Here is an 18898-nt window from a genome sequence, read left to right on the forward strand (position 1 = left end):
CACACTTTTGTAATCTTGGACAACTTGTTTAGTGTGGCCGCCGTCTCCGAGCATGCCCTGAAAACAACCACCTGACTTACAGTATGTCATACTACAGCTTCATTAGAGGAAGTAATGAATAGTTTTCCATGTTCTAGCCTCATCAGAGGACATATACTTAAAAAGCATCCCTCAAAAAAAAGAAAATAAGCCTCACAATGGAGCCGAGCTGCAATACCAGATAAGGGCCCATGGGCAAGAACTGTTAAAAACCGAGTCTTTTTTTCTAATCCCATACAACCCAACTTTCCAAGACTTCTGAATGTCAAATCTGTCTAGTAATGCGGTGATATACATCACTGCCAGAGCAGGTAAATTGGCCATTCAGGAGTCTTGGAAAGTTGGGTGATAAGCACATAGGTGGTCATCCAGATTTTGGAGAAATATTTATGGTAAGTATAATTTAACTTGACAGAAAAAAAAAGCAACTCAGTGACTTAAAATTACTGTTTTTTTTTTTTTATATAAAGAGGGGAATGCAGTAAAATGTAAAAAAATTGTGCGTTTTTCAACTTTAAAAATCGTTCCATCTGTCACAAAATCATCATCTCTTTATCCCCATTGATCTGTATAGGACACCAGACATTTCCCTTTACATCTGCGTTATCCCTCCCCAGTGTTGTGGCCAAGGAGCGCTGTATTTTTCGTTTATCAGCATTTGACAGTCATAGGAAAGGATGGCGAGGCCCACAGAGGTGGCAAACGTAAAAGCAGACGCTGGACAGATGGCAAGTTCTTAAAAATGTCACTTCTATATGAACACGTGCAGCTCTTCAGCCTGAAGTGAAGGTTAAAGTCAATCCAGAAGATCTTCAATCCCGGGGAGGGAGGACAACACTGCAGTATAATCTATTTCAGTGTGGGGGGAGGGGGACCCTTCCCGATAAAACCCCCAGAAAAAAAACACGCCTTGGTTGACACATTATCAAGGGCAGAATCATATCCGCGCTCCGATATTGAACCAGATTAAAGAGCCTGATCAGACAAAAGGAAAGATTTTTAGAAAATCTTGGTACACCCAGTTCCCCAGCTTTTTAATACGAGCACCGAGAATAATCCATCTTCCGTGTTTCCCAGAAGACACTGTACTCTCCTTTGTGCCAGCAGCACTAAAATGTAAGAAAAAAAATATGTTGCCTTAAAGTTTGATTATATTGTCTAAAGTCAATGTCTAAAGTCTTAGGTGTAGACTGGGCAATGCCATATCTAGCGGATGTGCGCCATTTCCTCCAAGAAGGGAGTCTTCATGCAGCCAGTGCAGAGCTGATCCATCCATAGCGGCGCCTCGTGCTGTAATGGGGTGCGGCGGGGGAAGAAGGTGTAGTTCAGGTCGTAGTTCAGGAGGCAGCTGATGGAGTCCATATACAGGTCGGAGAAACGGCAGAGTCGTCTAGAGAAGTACGTGGGATTGTGGCAGGTGCGGAAGATGCTACCAAACTGGGGGTTGAATAGGTTCTTGGTCACCGCTCTGAAAGCAAGAAAAAAAAAAAAAGTGAAAATTATGTCCGTTACATCCGTCCCTGGGAAAGAACCAAATATTCTCATCTGCACCTCACAAACGCCAAGAACCTATTAATTTGTTCTTCTTTAACCCCTTAATGACCAGCCTATTTTGGACCTTAATGATCAAGCTATTTTTTATGTTTTTCAATCGTCGCATTCCAAGAGCTATAACTTTCTTATTTTTGCGTCGACAGCTGTAGAAGGTCTTGTTTTTTGCGGGACAAGTTGTATTTTTTAATAGCACCATTTTTAGGTACATATTTATTGAGTAACTTTTATTAACTTTTTTTTGGGGGGGGGAATAGAAAAAAAATCTGAAATTTCGCCACTCTTTTTTTACGTCCTAAATCTATGCCGTTTACCGTGTGGTATAAATAACACAATAACTTTATTCAGCGGGTTGTTACGATTACAACGATATCAAATTTGTACAGTTTTGTATGTTTTACTACTTTTACACAGTAAAAACGCTTTTTTTTCAAAATTTGTTTTTGTGTCTCCATATTTGAAGAGCCGTAACGTTTTTATTTTTTCGCCGATACGGTTGTATGAGGGCTTTTTTTTTGCGGGGCGACTTGTAGTTTTTATTGGTACCATTTTGGAGTAGATGCGACTTTTTGATCACTTTTTATGAAATTTTTTTAAAGTCAGTATTCACAGAAAACAGCAATTTTTCCATGGTTTTTTATTATTTTTTTACGGCGTTCACCGTGCGGGTTAAATAATTTAATAGATTTATAGTCGGGGTCGTTACGGACGCGGCGATACCAAATATGTGTAACTTTTTAACTTTATTTTGTTTTTTTTAATAGTAAAGCAGTTTGTAAGGGGGAAAAGCTGGATTTTTCATTTTTTTTTCACATTTTTTTTAAAATTAACTTTATTAAACTTTTTTTTCACTTTTTTACTAGTCCCATTAGGGGACTATAATATGCGATTCTGCGATCGCATTTATAATACACTGCAATACTTTTGTATTGCAGTGTATTACTGCCTGGCCGTTTAACACGGACAGGCATCTGCTAGGTCATGCCTCCGGCATGATCTAGCAGGCATTCACTCTAGGCAGCCTGGGGGCCTTTATTAGACCCCCGGCTGCCATTAGAGACACAGACACTCGGCGATCGTATCGCCGGGTGTCGGTGGGAGAGAGAGGGAGCTCCCTCCCTCTCTCCAAAACCACTCAGATGCGGTGCTCGCTATTGAGCACCGCATCCGAGGGGTTAAACGTGTGAGATCGATACTAATATCGATCTCACACGGCAGAGCAGGGACGCTCCCAGACCTCAGCTGCCTCTAGCAGCTGAGAGCAGGGAGATCTGACAGTTCCCTGATCTGTTTACTTATTCCGATGCCGCGACGTAAAAAGTCTATGGCATCGGAATAAGGCCCGTTAGTGACCGACGTAGAAACACGATGGGCCGGTCACTAACGGGTTAAATGTTTATATATTAAGTATTTTTTGTTTTTGTTTTTTTAGGGGTGGCGGTATAGGTCCGGCAAATTAAATAGACAGAAATTACCTTAGTGTGAATGAACCCCAGGGCCCTAGCACCACAATCCAAAAAATGTAAACCAAAAAAATTATAAAAAAAAAAAAAGAGAAAATTAGCCCATGTGTTCAGTGCAAGATTTCTATAGACTTAGTTTTAAAAAAAGGCATCGATCATGATTAAGTGATTGTGGGCATTTGTCTAACAATTCTCAACATAGTTTTATTGTTGAGGTCTTTTTTGTCTGCAGGATTCTCTACATGTTCCTGAAACAATCCTGTGGACGTCTTGCAGAAAACAGGAGTTCATTTCCTCCAAGGAATTTTTTAAGCTGAAAATTAAGTGGTTTCTGTTCCGATGGCCGCGAAAAAGTGCATGTCGCTTCTTTAGCCGTTTTTCATTGACTAAAGAACAGCTCCAAAAACAGCTGTAAAAAAAAAACTGTGAAAAACTCCAGTTGCTTAAAAAACGGCTGAAAAAAATCAGAAAAAACGGCTGAAAAAAATCAGGAGCCATTTTCCCTTGAAACCAGCGCCGTATGTTCAGACGTTTTTTTTGTTAAGCGTGTGAACGTACCCTTACCGTCAGGGAGGTTTGTTTATGAAGCAGGATAAAATTAAAGGAAAGAATACTAAAGGGGCTGTCCAACCCGGTGATATGGATCCTACTTCCCAATAGGAGACAAAACCCTAAAAAACAGCACCAATTAAATTTCGCAGTGAATCTTTATAGTGGCTTTGGAGGTCTGTTAAAACGTAAGAGTCCCAAAAACATTAAGAAGTGATCTAAAAATTAAAAATGATGATAAAAGGTGAAGAGCAAATCTAGAATCAGCTAATATTGGTTAGTACCTGAGCTCTTGCCTCTCCTTCATCCAGTCTTGTAGAATTTGCTGAGATTCCGGGTCACGGAAGGTCTGTAAAGAAAAAGTAGCCGGGTTCACACTGGGACCACGAGTGCAGATCGTATAAAAGAAACAAAAACAAATAAACCCAAAAAAAACATGATCGCAATTACAAAGTACAGTCGTGTCCATTTTATATGAGCACATTTTGCATTTTTTATACATATGGACTACTGTTCAGGACACCGCAAAACGGCAGTGAATGCAAAGTGAGAGTTGTGCTTTTAAAGGGGTGATAACTTTTGAACATTCCCAGATCAGCAGCTACTTCCCTCATGACTATGACCTGACCGCTGGGGGGAAAGGGGGTGTCGCAATGCTTAGGCGGCTTGTGAGCAGTTGAAAACACCCAGTTGGATTGGGTGTCTTTATTGGTGGCCAACAGGCAATACATGGTTTCTATTGAACTAAAATGAACCGCCCATATAAATTTAACTTCTATAAAACTCTGATGTCCTAAGAGCATAAGGAAAAAGCCTATCTAAAGGAGACCACCACTTTAACCGATTAAAAGGGGTTTTCCCATAAGGGACATTTGACATAATCACAGGATAGGTCATAGATGTGGGTCCCATCTATCTCTAGAACGCAGCCCCCTAAACCCCGTTCTACCGCTCAGTGTTGCGGCTGTAGCGTGTGATTTCTGACCATGAAGAAGAAAACAGCGTAGCTCGCTGAGCTCTGCTATTTACGTAACTCTCATAGTAGTGAATGAGAGTTACGGAAGCAGCGTAGCACGTGAGCTACGCTGTTTCCGTTACAAACATACAGTTCTATGGGACTTACAGAAACCCTCATTGTTTTTGGGTTTCGTAATTATGGCGTTAACTGTGCAGAAAATCATGTTAACTATTCTGGGGGTCAATAAGATTACAAGGATATCTAATTAATCGTTTTATGATGTACCAGGGATGATGGATGTCCCCTCTTTCTAACGGCTCAGATACCGCAATCGCTATTGACTGCATCTAAGTGGCTACATGGCTGGGATCGGAATTATTGCCAACCTTGGCAGCTACAGTACAAGGTCAGCTGTAACACACAGCCAGAACACACTGGATATAGAGTGGGCTCAAGCCACTCCATCCTCCCCCTTCCCGGCCATGGGGTACAGTTACATCAAATGTCAGAGAGGGGTTAAAAATATATGTCAGGAATGTCCAGTATGAATGTGAACGCATGATAAGACAAGGACGAGGGAGGCGGCTAGTTGACCAAATAGTCTACCATTTTGCTCGGCTCTCCATTATTATTCTATTGCGTGGTTGAATACACAACTATAGATCCCTCTATACTGGCAGATTTCTGTGGCTGTTGGGCTCACAATAACAAACGTCAGGAAAGTCATAGATGGTGCACTGGTTGGTCCTGGTACCTGCATACGCTCAAGCAGTCCAGTAAGAGCCTGCATCCACGTCAAGGACTGCGAGTATTGCTCTGTATTGACAATCTTGGTTTCTGTCTCCAACTCTGGTACGATGGCTCCCGTCCTCCATCCATGACGTAGCATCAGGTCCTGCACAAGAAGAAACGTCACAAAAGCGTTAAGCGAGGTTTTTCCTCATGATCTAGTGAGCCTGTGAATGTAACAAGTCACTTACTGCAAGATCACTATACAGGTGATCACCGAAATAAAGCACCTTGGAACCTCGCCAGCCAGTCAATCGAAGAAAGTCAAACAAGTTACCCTAGAAGACCAAAAGAAATTCATATGAAAAAAAATAAAAGGATCTTGAAGCATGTAACAAATACAATTTAAGAGTTAGCGTTTTAAAAAGACCTGTCAATCACACTAGACCCACCCACATTGAGCTGCTCAGCACTGTAAACATATCAGGACAACACAGCAGTGAAGGCCCTTTAGGGTACATTAAAAACGGACCATGGCAATTTGAATAGCTGCCCTATAATACTAACTTTTCCGCAACAGTCAGATAATCACCACGCTCACTCACAAAAAGAGTTGTCTTTTAGGAGAAAGGGAGTCCACATCCCCTATCCAATTGTCTGATCGATGGGAGCCCCCCCTACAATGATCTTGAGGACAGGGGGGTCCCAAACACTTGTTCCTCCTCAGTGAACCCCCACAGTAAGGAGGAGCTTGAATGTGTATTGGGCCAATGGAAACAACTGAACGCTGTAATCTATTTCCATCCACTGGATCTTCGTGAAGTGTTAGATTTTTCTATCGGACTCAATCTCATTGTACAGAACGGGGTCCTGGCCAAAAACGGAGTAGCTCCTTGCATTTCCTATGAGATTACATCCTCTTGACTATTGCACAAGACACTTATTGAAGCATTTCCTTCCTGCACTTCATAAAAGCCTTTAATATATGCAGAATATTTTTGAAGCCAGTCCAGTCCTACAGCCAGAATACTTTTTTTTATCCTCCGCCTGCAGATAAGGCATAAGATGGAGGAAATAAAATAGACAAAATCTGCCCACACACACTAGACACGTCTAAATAGAAAGCTTTCACGTAGAGACAAAGCCCCCCCCCCACCCCCCCGCTACACACCTGTCCCCTTCTAAACCGCAACATTAAAAACGAAAAAAAAAGGGATGCTACAGAACTGATCTCCAGCTCCCATCTTCCTGAAATTAGAGGCTGTAAAAAGAGCAAAGCGCTAGATAGGACTGTAGGTTTTGTATGAACGTGGCCAATACCAAAAAGAAATAGCTTCCGTACTAGAGGCACAACTACAATTGAATGGTCCCAAACGGTGCTGCAGAATCCACAGGTTACCACATGGCAGAACACTGCCCTGCGCGGTCTTGCAGACACTGTAGAAAAGGCCAATAGAAAGGACTGGTTCAGATTGGCCTTCACCTGAAGTGTCGGAGTATGAATTTATGGCACCAGCTCTTTTTCTGCATGTTTGCGACAAAGCCAGATCACCCACAAAAGTAAGGAGATCTGATGGTGCCCCCCGTCAGCCGAGGCCTCTGGTTTTTAGCAGCACTGATCAGTGTAACTATTCTTTGCATGGAACCACAAAGGGGAAACAGTCCTTATGGCCCCGTATAGAAATTCCCTTAAAAACAATTCTTCTAGGGGAAAATTTCCCTAAAACTGCGTCCATTAGAGAACGCAAAAATTTTTTCTTCAGTTGGATTCCATATGAATTGGAGGCATACGGTGTTACAGTACGGTCCCATAGACTTCTCCGGGTGCTGTATGGAGCTGGAATATGGTCGTGTGCATCAACCCTAAAATCTGAGATGCTAAGGCTGGGTTCACACTGGATTTTTGTCCTCCGGTTAGCATGTAGGTAGGAAAAGCCCTGACGCACACGCTAAACGTGTCCATAGGGGTCCATTAGGCCTCATTCACACGGCAGGGTTTCCTGGCCGGGTGCCGGCCGTTCATAAATCGGCCGGCACCCAGCTGCATTAGGAAAAATAGACCCCTAATGGGGCTATTCACACGACCGATTTTTTGACGGCCGGGAAAACCGGCCGTCAAAAAATAGGACATGCTCTATCTTCGCCCGGGTACCCGGCCGCCCGGCTCCCATAGAAGTCTATGGGGCCGGGTATTACACGGCCATCACCGGGATGTGTCCCGAGTGATGGCCGGGTTTTCCGGAGCTTGCGCTCTATCTCCTCCTCCTCACAGCGCAGAGTGCATGTGAGGAGGAGGAGTTGATGCCATTCTGACGAATGGCATCGCTGCACACTGTGGCAGGGCCGGGGTGTACAGCAGGTGGAGAGAGCGCTGCGCTGGCTCCCTTCCCCTGCTTGTTAAAATCACCCTGGCCCGGCGACACCGTCGATGGCGCCGCTAGCAGCTGCTGCGGCTGCTACTACTGTAGCGACGCCACTATAGCAGAGCGGGGAGGTATCTCTCCGCTCTGTGCTAGCCGCACTTTAGCTCCTTGAAGGAGCGGAATCCCCGTGTTTTCAGGGATTCCGCTCCTGGACAAAGCGCTTGATGTCTCTGTCCATATCTGGGCAGTGACATCAGGGGAAACTCCTGAAGCGGAATCCCCGAACACATGGGGATTCCCCTTCAGGAGTTGCCGCTGATGTCACTGTCCGGATCTGCCCGGCACGGATGCAAAACTTTATGCAAACCGGCCGGGCAGAATGGCCGACTTTACCGGCCGGCACTCGGGCTTGGGAACGACCCGTTCGTGTGAATCCCGCCTAAGTCAGACTGATGACAAAAGCGTACTTTTGGACTCTGCCTGGCTGGTAGATTGGATAGGCTAGTTACATAGTTGGTACGGTTGAAAAAAAAAACAAAAAAAAACGACATGTCCATCAATTTCAACATTTCAACAAAAAATTTCTACACATAGCTCATAATTTTTTTGTTCTAGGAAATTATCTAAGCCATTTTTGCAGCCATCTACTGTCCCTGCTGTGACGGCTCCTGCGGTGACTATTCCATAGATTCACAGTTCTCACAGTAAAGGCGGCTTGTCGCTTCTGCAGGTTGAACCTTTTTTTCTCCAGACGGAGGGAGTGCCCACTTGTTTTTTGAGGGGGTTTTACATAGAACAGGATTTCACCATATTTTTTGTATGTGCCATTCATATATTTATATAAATTAATCATGTCCCCCCTTAGTCGTTTTTTTTCAAGGCTAAATAGGTTTAGTTCTTTTAATCTTTCCTCATAACTTAGATTCTCCATGTCCCTAATTAGCTTCGTTGCTCTTCTTTGTATTTTTTCCAACTCCAGGGCATCCTTTCTATGAACTGGAGCCCAGAACTGAACTGCATATTCTAGATGAGGCCGCACTAATGCTTTGTAAAGTGGTAATATTACATCCCTGTCCCGCGAGTCCATGCCTCTGTTAATACACAACAATATCTTGCTGGCCTTTGAAGCAGCTGATTGACATTGCATGCTGTTATTTAGTTTATGATCTACAAGTACACCCAGATCCTTCTCAACAAGTGACTCCCAGTGTAGCTCCACTAGGACATATGCAGCTGGGTACGAACAACCTGCATGCATCATAACTTTACATTTATCTAAACTTCATTTGCCAAGTGGACGCCCAAACACTTAGTGTGTTCAAATCAGCTTACAATTCACGAACATCTTCCATAGTCTGAACTATATTCAATAGCTTGGTGTCATCTGAAAAAATAGAAATAGTGCTATTAATCCCATCCTCTATAGCATTAATAAATAAGTTGAATAATAGTGGTCCCAGCACTGATCCCTGGGGTACACCACTTATAACCGGGGACCATTCAGAGTAGGAATCATTGACCACAACTCTCTAGATACGGTCCTTGAGCCAATTCTCAATCCAATTACAAACGATACTTTCTAAACCTATAGTCCTTAATTTACCCATTAGACGTCTATCAGGGACACTGTCAAATGCCTTTGCAAAGCCAAAAAACACTAAATCCACAGCGGCCCCTCTGTCTAGGCTTCTGCTCACCTCTTCATAAAAACAGATCAAGTTCGTTTGACAGCTTCTGTCCTTTGTAAAACCGTGCTGGCTGTCACTTATAATACTATTTATTGTCACAATCCTTTATATAGTCCCTCAATAGCCCCTCAAATATTTTCCCCACAATGGATGTTAAGCTTACTTGTCTATAATTACCTGGGGAAGACCTAGAGCCCTTTTTGAAAATAGGCACCACATTTGCCCTGCGCCAGTCCCTTGGCACTATACCAGTCACTAGAGAATCTCTCAGTATTAGGAAGAGGGGGGACAGAAATAACTGAACTAAGCTTCTTAAAAACTCTAGGGTGTAACCAATCTGGTCCTGGGCCTTGTGTAAATTTTATTTAATTTAGCTTGCACCATATCTACAGTACATTCATCCAATTCAGTAGATCAACTGATATATTAACAGCACTGGCACCAGCTACTCTTTCTTCTGTTGTATATACAGAGCTGAAGAACCAATTTAGTATTAGTAACTCTGCCTTCTCTTGATCCCCTGTGCCCAACTCCCCATTACCATTATCTAGGGGTCCCACATGTTCAGACCTTGGTTTTTTTGCATTTATATACTTGAAGAATTTTTGGGGATTTGTTTCACTATCCTTGGCCACCTGCCTTTCATTTTGTATTTTTACAGATTTTATTAAGCTCTTTATATTTTACAAAGGCTACAGCTGTACTGTATTTGTATTTTTCAAATGCCCTCTTTTTTGTCATGTATTGCCTTTTTTACAGAAGGTGTAAGCCATGTGGGGTTTCATTTTAGTCGTTTATACTTGTTACCTATAGGAATAAATTTTGCACGATAATTACCCAAAGTAGATTGGAAGATTTCCCATTTATCATTTGTTCCATTATTTGACATTAGTTCTTCCCAGTCTATATCCTGAATTGCCGCCCTCATCCTGGGGAAATTGGCCTTCTTAAAATTAAGTGTTTTTGCCCTCCCAGCCTGTGTTTGTTTTTTACAGTATATGTAAAATATAACTATATTAAGGTTAGGGAGGTTTTCACGAACATTGACGTTCCCAACAAGCTCTGCATTATTAGAACGGACCAGATCCAACAGAGCTTCACCTAGTCGGGTCTTCCACAAACTGGCCCATAAAATTTTCCTGCAACAGGTTGAGGAAATGTTTCCCTTTTGCAGTTGAAGCCGAACCATGACACCAATTAATATCCTGGTAATGAAAATCTCCCATTATTACTACAGTACCCGCCTGTGCAGCCCGCTCCATCTGTTTGTATAGCGGACATTCCATCTCAGTTATATTTGGGGGGGGGTCTATAGATTGAAAAAAATTACTTTTGGTGTAGTGTTTACCTCCCTTTGTAAGTCTACCCACAAGGTTTCAACCTCCTCACAATCTTCACCATCTAACGTCTCATTCACACTCACCTTCATATCGCTTCTCACATACAGACATACACCACCACCTTCATATCACTTCTCACATACAGACATACACCACCTTTCCTATTTGCCCTGTCTTTCCGAAACAGTGTAAAACCCTGTAGATTCACAGTCCAGTCGTGCGAAGAGTCCAGCCATGTTTCAGCAACACCAAATAGATCTATATTTTCTTCTAGTATCAAGGCCTCCAGCTCCCCAATTTTGCTTGCTAGACTTCTGGCATTTGTGAACATACACTTTAACGTGCCTTTAAATGTTTCACTTTCAGTATCAGAAATGTGATTTGACATTTGGGTATTTTTAATTTTCACTGCTGTTTTGTAACGAAAGGATCTCCTTATCTTGTTGCCTTGGACAGATCAGATTGGACAGTATCGGTTTAACGGATAAGTTATGGAAAAGCTCACAATGTATCTGTTAAACCGATACCATATTAGTCTATGGTAACTAATACTGGGGGACATGAATACTGAGGGGTGCGTCGGTCTCCCCCCACAATGCAGCATGCACCAGATCCATCAACAGGGAGCATCTGGTTAATGTACTTGCCATAGGAAAAAAAAATTCCAGCTCAGCCCTGGCTTTTGTTGTACGACAATTTTCCGGACACGTGTTGTAAAAAAGTGGCACCGAACAGTGAAAAATATTGTGTTAGGCCAAACACTTTTATAAATTTATATTGGAAAACGTAAATCAGTTGATAAATCTGCCCGTGTGCTTCTGCAGTTTGATTTAGGATAACTTTACATAAGACATGGCAAGCCGAGCGATGACTGAATGAAAGCACCGCAATCCTCAGCAAAGCTCAAGATTATATGTGACTGCAGATCAAACAAGCCTATTGTTCAGCTGCCTCCATAGAGATCACGTAGCCTGCAGAGAAGTGGAGACATGGCAATAGAGCGGTGACAAAAGGCAGCCTCATCACCCCCTCTGTGCGGCCATGGTGAAACATCACCGTATAGATTTGCATAAACAATTGTTACACAAAATCACTGTCTCGTTTGCTCGGAGTATACTCCATCTGTCAAGTGACAATGTTCTGCAGACAGCGGAGCGAGAAACTCGACCCGAGCCGCATGATACATTCCAGACTCCACCATGTCAGCACAGCAAACGAACCCCGGGCACACCCATGTACAGATTGACAGAACAAGGACTGATCTATTCCTAAACTGGAGAACAGAACTCAATATTTTAAGGATTCGTCTAGTCTTAAATACAACTAGACCATAGAATTATTTATACACTGCCAGGACCTCAAACCAGTAGCAGATAAAATGAAGCTCCAACATTAGCCCCTTTAAAAATGGGAGAAAAGTGAGCTTTTGTATATATTCATTGAGGAGTCCTTCAGAATGAGTGGAGTTGCTGCCTACAACCACTTAGGTGACTACTATGAATCTACATGGACTGGTGCCGAGTTACCATGCTTCCATGTTACACCACCGCTTTACATCATGCAGGAGATGGCACAGATTCTCATCGTTGGCATGTAAGAGGGAGGCGGTAGGAAGGATAGGAACGCTCCAAGTAAAACTGAGGCACGGTTATTCCTAGTGCGGGCCTCAAATTCAAATAAAGAAGATCCCTGTGTCATGCCCCACCCCCTCAGGCTCTGCACCAAGCATAGTAGTAGAGAGTGGCCGAGTGTTCCTTTAAGGGAAACTTCTGTTGCTGAAGGGGGAAGTTGTAACACAAACAGGAGTAAATTAGGGAATGGCAATGAATTCTTACAAGGTACATAAAGCAGAGCTCTATACCGGACATCACAGTTCTCATAGTGCTTAGTCATTTTCAGTGTTGTCAACACCAGTGCCTAGAATTAGGTCTATAGACTTGAACGGTGGCCAAAACCACTTAACTTTCAATCCCAAGAGAGAAAGAAAAAAAAAAGAAAAAACCGACATCCTGTAACAGAGACACTGCAGGACGGACGACGGCACATTCACGTATGCACAGCCGACCCTTTCCTGCTGGGTGTGAAGAGCAGGACGGAGACATGTCCCCCGAGGACACCCTGCTGTCAAAATAGCAGTCGCAGTTTAGCTTCTAATGTGACGGAGCTGGAAGGTGAAGCGGTTACTTCAGTGACAGTGGAGCAGACGTGTGACTTAACACTTGTGTGCCAATAACGGGAGCATTATAGATTATGAAAGGTTTACTGCGCTGTAATAATCCGTCTAACACTGGGTGCAGAGACATCCGCTTGAGAAAATCCAAATGCCTTAATCGCAAATAAGATCTTGGGGGGACAAACCCCAACAAAGAGAATGGGAATTTGGAGGGGGTCTTGCAATGTGTTCATGACTTTTGCAATAGTCTGCATAAAATCTATTCTGTACGTGCCTGGAGAAACACGACTGAAATATTTGGCCAACACTTCAATATCAAAAATATTTCAACCAGTAATTTATGGGGAGATAGGGGAGAGCTGTTGCCCTTTTACACTGATCGATTATGGGGCAAACGATCGTTGATGGAACATTCGTTGCCGATAATTGCTCTGGGCAGGGGAGGCAGCGATCAGATGAACAAGCAAACGGTCGATCATCTGCTGATCGTAGTTTAAAAAAAAACAACTAAATTATAGTATATATAGTTGTCGGCAGCACATCTTCTGTAAAGAGACGCGCTGCCAACATAATGTATGGGGACGAGCGATCGGAGTAACGATCGCTCGTCCCCATCCATAGCTCCTTGTGAAAGGAGCAAACGAGTGCCGATCAATAAGCAGTCATGTTGAACGCCGCTCGCTGCACTGACCAAAATTGGCCGGTGTAATAGGACCTTCGGTTGTGTATGGCCGGTTTACAATACATTAGAACAAAACTTGTTCAAACAAAAAATGGCAATATGTGCCATTTGTCAAAAACTGCAACAGGGTGTCCCCATGTTTAGGTATCACCCCCCACTAAGATGACCCCTACCTGTTTGTAGACTTCCCCCTTCTCCAGTTTGGTAATCCTGTCCCACTTCAGGTCTCCATTTCCATCCACCCGTCGGAAGGGCCTACACAAAAATCACAATGGGGTTAATTTTAGCTCAGTAGGGAAACATTTATTTAGTCCTATTCAGACGCATCAGAATTCAGTCCTTATATCTGGATGTCAATACAAACAATACCCGTTGTCTAGACTCCGCACTATAAAGACGTGAGCAGGAAACCCGCCCTAATCCTGGCAGAGAACACCAAATTCACATAACAGTCGAAACAATTTTCTTCTGGCGCTAAAGGACAGCACAACGATGAAAGAAGCTCAAAGAGGTCGCCCAGTGAGTGCAGAGGCCCGGCTGGCGCTGTGCTGGGCAATCATTTAATAGGATGATGCCTGCCACTGACAAGTCATTCTGTGGAGCCAACGGCTCCTATTGCACAACTGCCAAGAGGAGAACTCGCTGTAAATAGAAACTATATATGACAGGCAGAGTATATGGAAATAATCGGAGCGGTTTATACAATAACCCCACGTTCGCAGTTTATGCATCTGAACCAGGCAGTGATGCAAGTTACCCAAACAACCCCATTAAGTGTACAGTATGTCGGAGCAGCACAGCAAATGCCAATGAGTCACGCAAGTTACAGTAAGTACCTCAGACAGGGGACAAAGTTCATTTATGTATATTATTCCAGGTTTAATGCTTGAAGATTAGAGTAGTGTGCTATGGAAATCCCTGTTTGTTAAGAGGGTATCCCGACAATAAGCAAAACACTGTGTCCCACTACTAGGACCAGGCCCGGAGTCAGCACCTGGCAAACCCGGGCAAGTGCCGGGGCCCACCAGCCGCTGGGTGCCGACGCTACTGTCGTTAAGGCATTACTATCCATATATGGACAGTGATGTAAGAAGGAGAGGATTCCCAGGCTCTGGGAAAGCCCGACATCGCTGTCCATATATGGACAGCGAGGCCAGGACCAGAGCAGTGTCCCAGCCTGGCCGCGCTGGTCCCGCCTCGATGCAGTTGGGCAGATCGGCACAGGCAGGCGCGATGTAGTGACGTCACTACCTATTGCCTGTCTGCTACGAGTCACTCACAGGACAGTGCAGAGGATGTGAAGGATCCTCCACACGTCGAGAGGTAATTATGTTTTTTTTCTATTAGGTACATATGGGGGCATTATACTGGGTATGGGAGGGGGGTCCGCGTGGGGCAGCTACGGCGGGTATTAGACTGCGTGGGGGGTCATACTATGGGGGCATTTATGGGGTCTGTCAGGCAAGACAGTTGGGCATAGGCGTGCGCAGGGGTCTGGTGGTGATTGGTAGGGGAGCCTAAGCTGAATTCTTGCACCAGGGCCCTTGAGCCTTTAGCTACGCCACGCCCAGGCAGAGTGCTAGTAGTGCTCTGCCCGGGACTACGGATCTGGGGTTGCCCCTGAGAACACTGACCATATATAGACCGTGACGTCAGGAGCTGTGTGCCACTACCTGGAAGGAGGGTGCTGTGTGGCACTATCTACAGAGGGTACTAAATTTATTGGGGTACAAACTGGGGGCCTAACTTTTATATGGGGGCATAAACCGGGACAAACATCTATATGGGGGCACAGTGACGATTTTTGGCATTTTACTGCCGCCGTGAGTTTCTCCGCAAAGGGGCCCACTAAGTCTGTCGCCCAAGGGCCCACAAACCTGGAGCCGGCCCTGACTAGGACACCCTGCAATCATCTGTAAACTGCAGGGTATCTCAGCATTTAGTGTTTAATGTCCCTCCAGCTCCCCCACAGGTAAAATGATGTATTACACAGTATTTAAAAATCAATGGGCTATTCATGTAATGCAAACGTGATTGATCCTATAGAGCAAGTTCTTGTAGCTCCTCTCTGCTTTGGCTGATGGGTAAGGGTACTCAACGATAGAGACACCTGAACTATTCATAAGTCCTTAGTAATGTATTAGAAAAAGTGTCTCTTTAAAAAGGAGGTGTTTGGATTAAAAAAAGTCTACAATTACATTTTAGGAGACTAATATATTTGTACTATCAGAAAAGCGCTCGCTCGGAAGAAGCTTTCCTACAGTAGAGCAGGGAAAATATGGGGAAGACAAATTCTCCATGGCTTTGAGGCTATAACCAGACATGGGCTGTTTTTTGACAGGGACATTGATGGAATAAGTCTGCTGCAAACAACTTATATTCTGTTGCCAGATCTAAAAGTTTTCCAGTTTTTAGGAAACAAAGCTTATTTACTGTAATACTCTATGTATACGATTTTCTAAAGGTTTTCAAGATCTTTTCTTGCAGTCATTGATTGGGAGGATTAAAAAAAATAAAATAAAATAAAATAAAAAAAAAAATACATTTGCCCAGGATCACAGGTCCATGGCTCGATCAAAGACTTACACAAGTGCACTGTACAGCGATCCGTGCCAAGTGATCACTTGACCAGGACATTGTTTATTTCCATAGGATGTTCCCATTCACTGACTACAAGCAGACATCCTGAAAAGCATGAGGAATTTAAAAAAAGATAAAAAAAAATATGAAGTGTATATCTTATTATAAAATGGATAGACCTGTTAAGTAATCTTTTACTGTCCCCCTCTTCCAACAATCCCCAGTGATTGTACCTGGTCTGCCCATCACTTGTTCTATCCCTGCCTACACCTCAGGGCATCATTGATCGTTACTTTAATCAATGGTTTTTTCCCTATACCACTCAATGGGAACTTACTTGATGCAGTCATTGAAGAAATGGGGTTTGTCGGCTTGAACAATCACAACATCAAAGAAGTCCCTCCAGTCCTTGCCCACCATGTACTTCATTCCCTTGTCCCTAAAATATAAACCACAACACAAAATGGATTAATACCAAATCAATACACAATAGAAATATGAATTTAAGAAAAATTGAATTTAAGAAAAACATCGATATGAGAATCCATTTTGCAAGGTAAACGTTAAACATAAATCCCAGACTATGTGCAGTTAAATCCAATTGGTCTTAAAGGGGTATTGCCATGATGGTAAGTGATAGCATTTTGCTATAACCCATTGTGGATGTCTGACTGCCACGACCCCCAACATCCTCAGGATAAGGAGCAGAGCCCATGGTGTTTGGGCGTATACAAGATTGGGAAATTAGTAAGCATGTGCACCCACTAAACCAGCGTCAGACAAGGTTTGGCGAGCCATATGCGAATTATTGTGGCCAATCAGTGCATCTAGGGGGCCTACATGGCAGCAGCTTGTACCTGGGTAGACCCCTTGACAGCATACTAAAGCCTGTGGACCCAGTGGTCGGAAGGACACGCTAACTCTTATTTGTAAGGACATCTTATAGATGCCTGTAACATTGTGGGCCATCAGTTGACAAGTTCCCCTAAAATAGGGGATCGAGATTTATTAGCGACACCATGTAATGGGACTCAGACGGTAACTTACACAAAACTAAAAGGACTGTTTGTGATGAGGAAAAGCTTCTTGCCATGACTGGCTAAATGGTGCAGGACTGCGTACGTCTCGTCCCCACGAAGGATGTATTGCTCTGGAGAAAAGATTTTACATGGAGACAAATCAAGATTGTATTTTGTACCATTATAAAAAAAAAAAAAACATTTCCTGTGAAAAATCCTAGCTATATTAGTCCTCACGTTGTCCTCTGTAGAGTTGCACCCAATTTAACTTCTATTAAACTGCCCTTAAGGGTTGTCACCCAACTTTCCTAGGAAGCTGAATAGCAAATGTGTAACTAGGCAGTTGAAAAGCGGCTTGTCACCCCTATGGAAGATGTAGCAGCAGCCATATTGCTATAAATAGAACTGAAAAGTTTACATATTAACTGGTTGATGATGCTGGACGAGTGTGCTCATGAGCGGCAGGATGAGCCTACTAGTCCTGCTAATTGCGCAGTCGTGTGATCAGGAGCGGGGCCACATCTGTAATACACGGCCCCGATCTAAGGGCGGAGATCAGAGAAACCTCTGATCTTTGCAGCAATCAAAGCTCAAAGCTTAACAGCAATCAAAGCTCAGTGGCATTGAAAATGAGAAAGTCGCCAGCACCCCCCCCCCCCCCCCACCGATTGTATCACATGGAATCCCTGAGATACGATTGAGGGACGTAGCTTATATGGACAGACAGCCCAGGGTCCATTGAAAGGCCATATCCAAAAAATGTTAAAAAAAAATAAAAAAATGTAAAAATAATTTTTCTAATAAAATTTAAGAAAAAAAAAAAACACACCAAAAAACAAGAACAACTTTTTAAATATAAAAGTCCCAAAACATAAAATACGCCCATACTGGGTATAGTCACAACCGTAACATGCACAATGCATTTATAGCATAATTTAGGAAGTGGTGTATGTTGTAAAAAATAAACCAAGCAAAATAGTTTTTTTCCCAAAAAAAAAAAAAAAAATCTAAATTAAAATGTACTTTCATGTAGGTGCCATTTTTCATACATATACATTAGCCACTTGTCCAGTTATAACCACCGGGATACAAAGGAAAAAATAAAAATAAAAAAATATTGTAATACATTTACAACTTAACCAGAATATTAGGATTTCTCCCCCCCCCACACTAAATTTGTAAGATTTAAAGGGTATTTGCCCTCCACTATAATCGGCTTCTTATTCCAGATTATTTTTTACTTTCCCTACACTCACATCAATACAATACACCCATCACTCAGAACAGACATGTGACTTGGGGGTGGAAAACATACAAGAATGCGGGGACACTAAACTTCTAGTCTGGGTGTATTAGTGACCCTCATAGCCGACGACAAGTTTATCCTCGGGGCTAATGTGTGACCCGCGTGAGGATCAAGCAAAGGCGTTTACGTTCATGTGCTGCTGAAAGACGACATTGTTCAGAGGATTTAGCAGAGAATCCATCCCCCACCCATCAACACGTAAGACTTTTCTACCCATCCATATGAACATATGTAGCAGAGCTGTGTTTGTCAGATGTGACGAAGCACGACTCCTGATAACACCATTTCATAGCTTTATTACATAGGACTGCAGGTTAACCTATCGCATTACCTAGTTGTGGCCTAAAAAAAATAAAATTGTTGATGCTTACTTCAGTCTGGGACAGGAGGTGGGTTTCACCCCCATGCTTTACACTGCAGTGGTTTGCTCAGACTGGCTAAACAAACCAGCTCTTCAG

General features: G+C 43.2%; 1 protein-coding gene across 1 annotated transcript in view; it reads right to left on the reverse strand.

Annotated features, from left to right (window-relative positions):
• Positions 1 to 476: 476 nt before the first annotated feature.
• LOC142659369 (5'-nucleotidase domain-containing protein 2-like) overlaps positions 477 to 18898 on the reverse strand; it is a 46519-nt gene continuing 28097 nt past the window's right edge. Inside the window, exons 8-14 of the mRNA XM_075835452.1 lie at positions 17163 to 17265; positions 16453 to 16554; positions 13709 to 13790; positions 5541 to 5627; positions 5315 to 5455; positions 3887 to 3951; positions 477 to 1507 (exon numbers count right to left, since the gene is read on the reverse strand). Of these exons, the coding sequence (XP_075691567.1) occupies positions 1246 to 1507; positions 3887 to 3951; positions 5315 to 5455; positions 5541 to 5627; positions 13709 to 13790; positions 16453 to 16554; positions 17163 to 17265 (842 nt within the window). The 3' untranslated portion in view covers positions 477 to 1245. The remainder of the gene's footprint in view (positions 1508 to 3886; positions 3952 to 5314; positions 5456 to 5540; positions 5628 to 13708; positions 13791 to 16452; positions 16555 to 17162; positions 17266 to 18898) is intronic.

This window comes from Rhinoderma darwinii, chromosome 8 (genome assembly GCF_050947455.1).
Source record: "Rhinoderma darwinii isolate aRhiDar2 chromosome 8, aRhiDar2.hap1, whole genome shotgun sequence".
Lineage (NCBI taxonomy): Eukaryota > Metazoa > Chordata > Amphibia > Anura > Rhinodermatidae > Rhinoderma > Rhinoderma darwinii.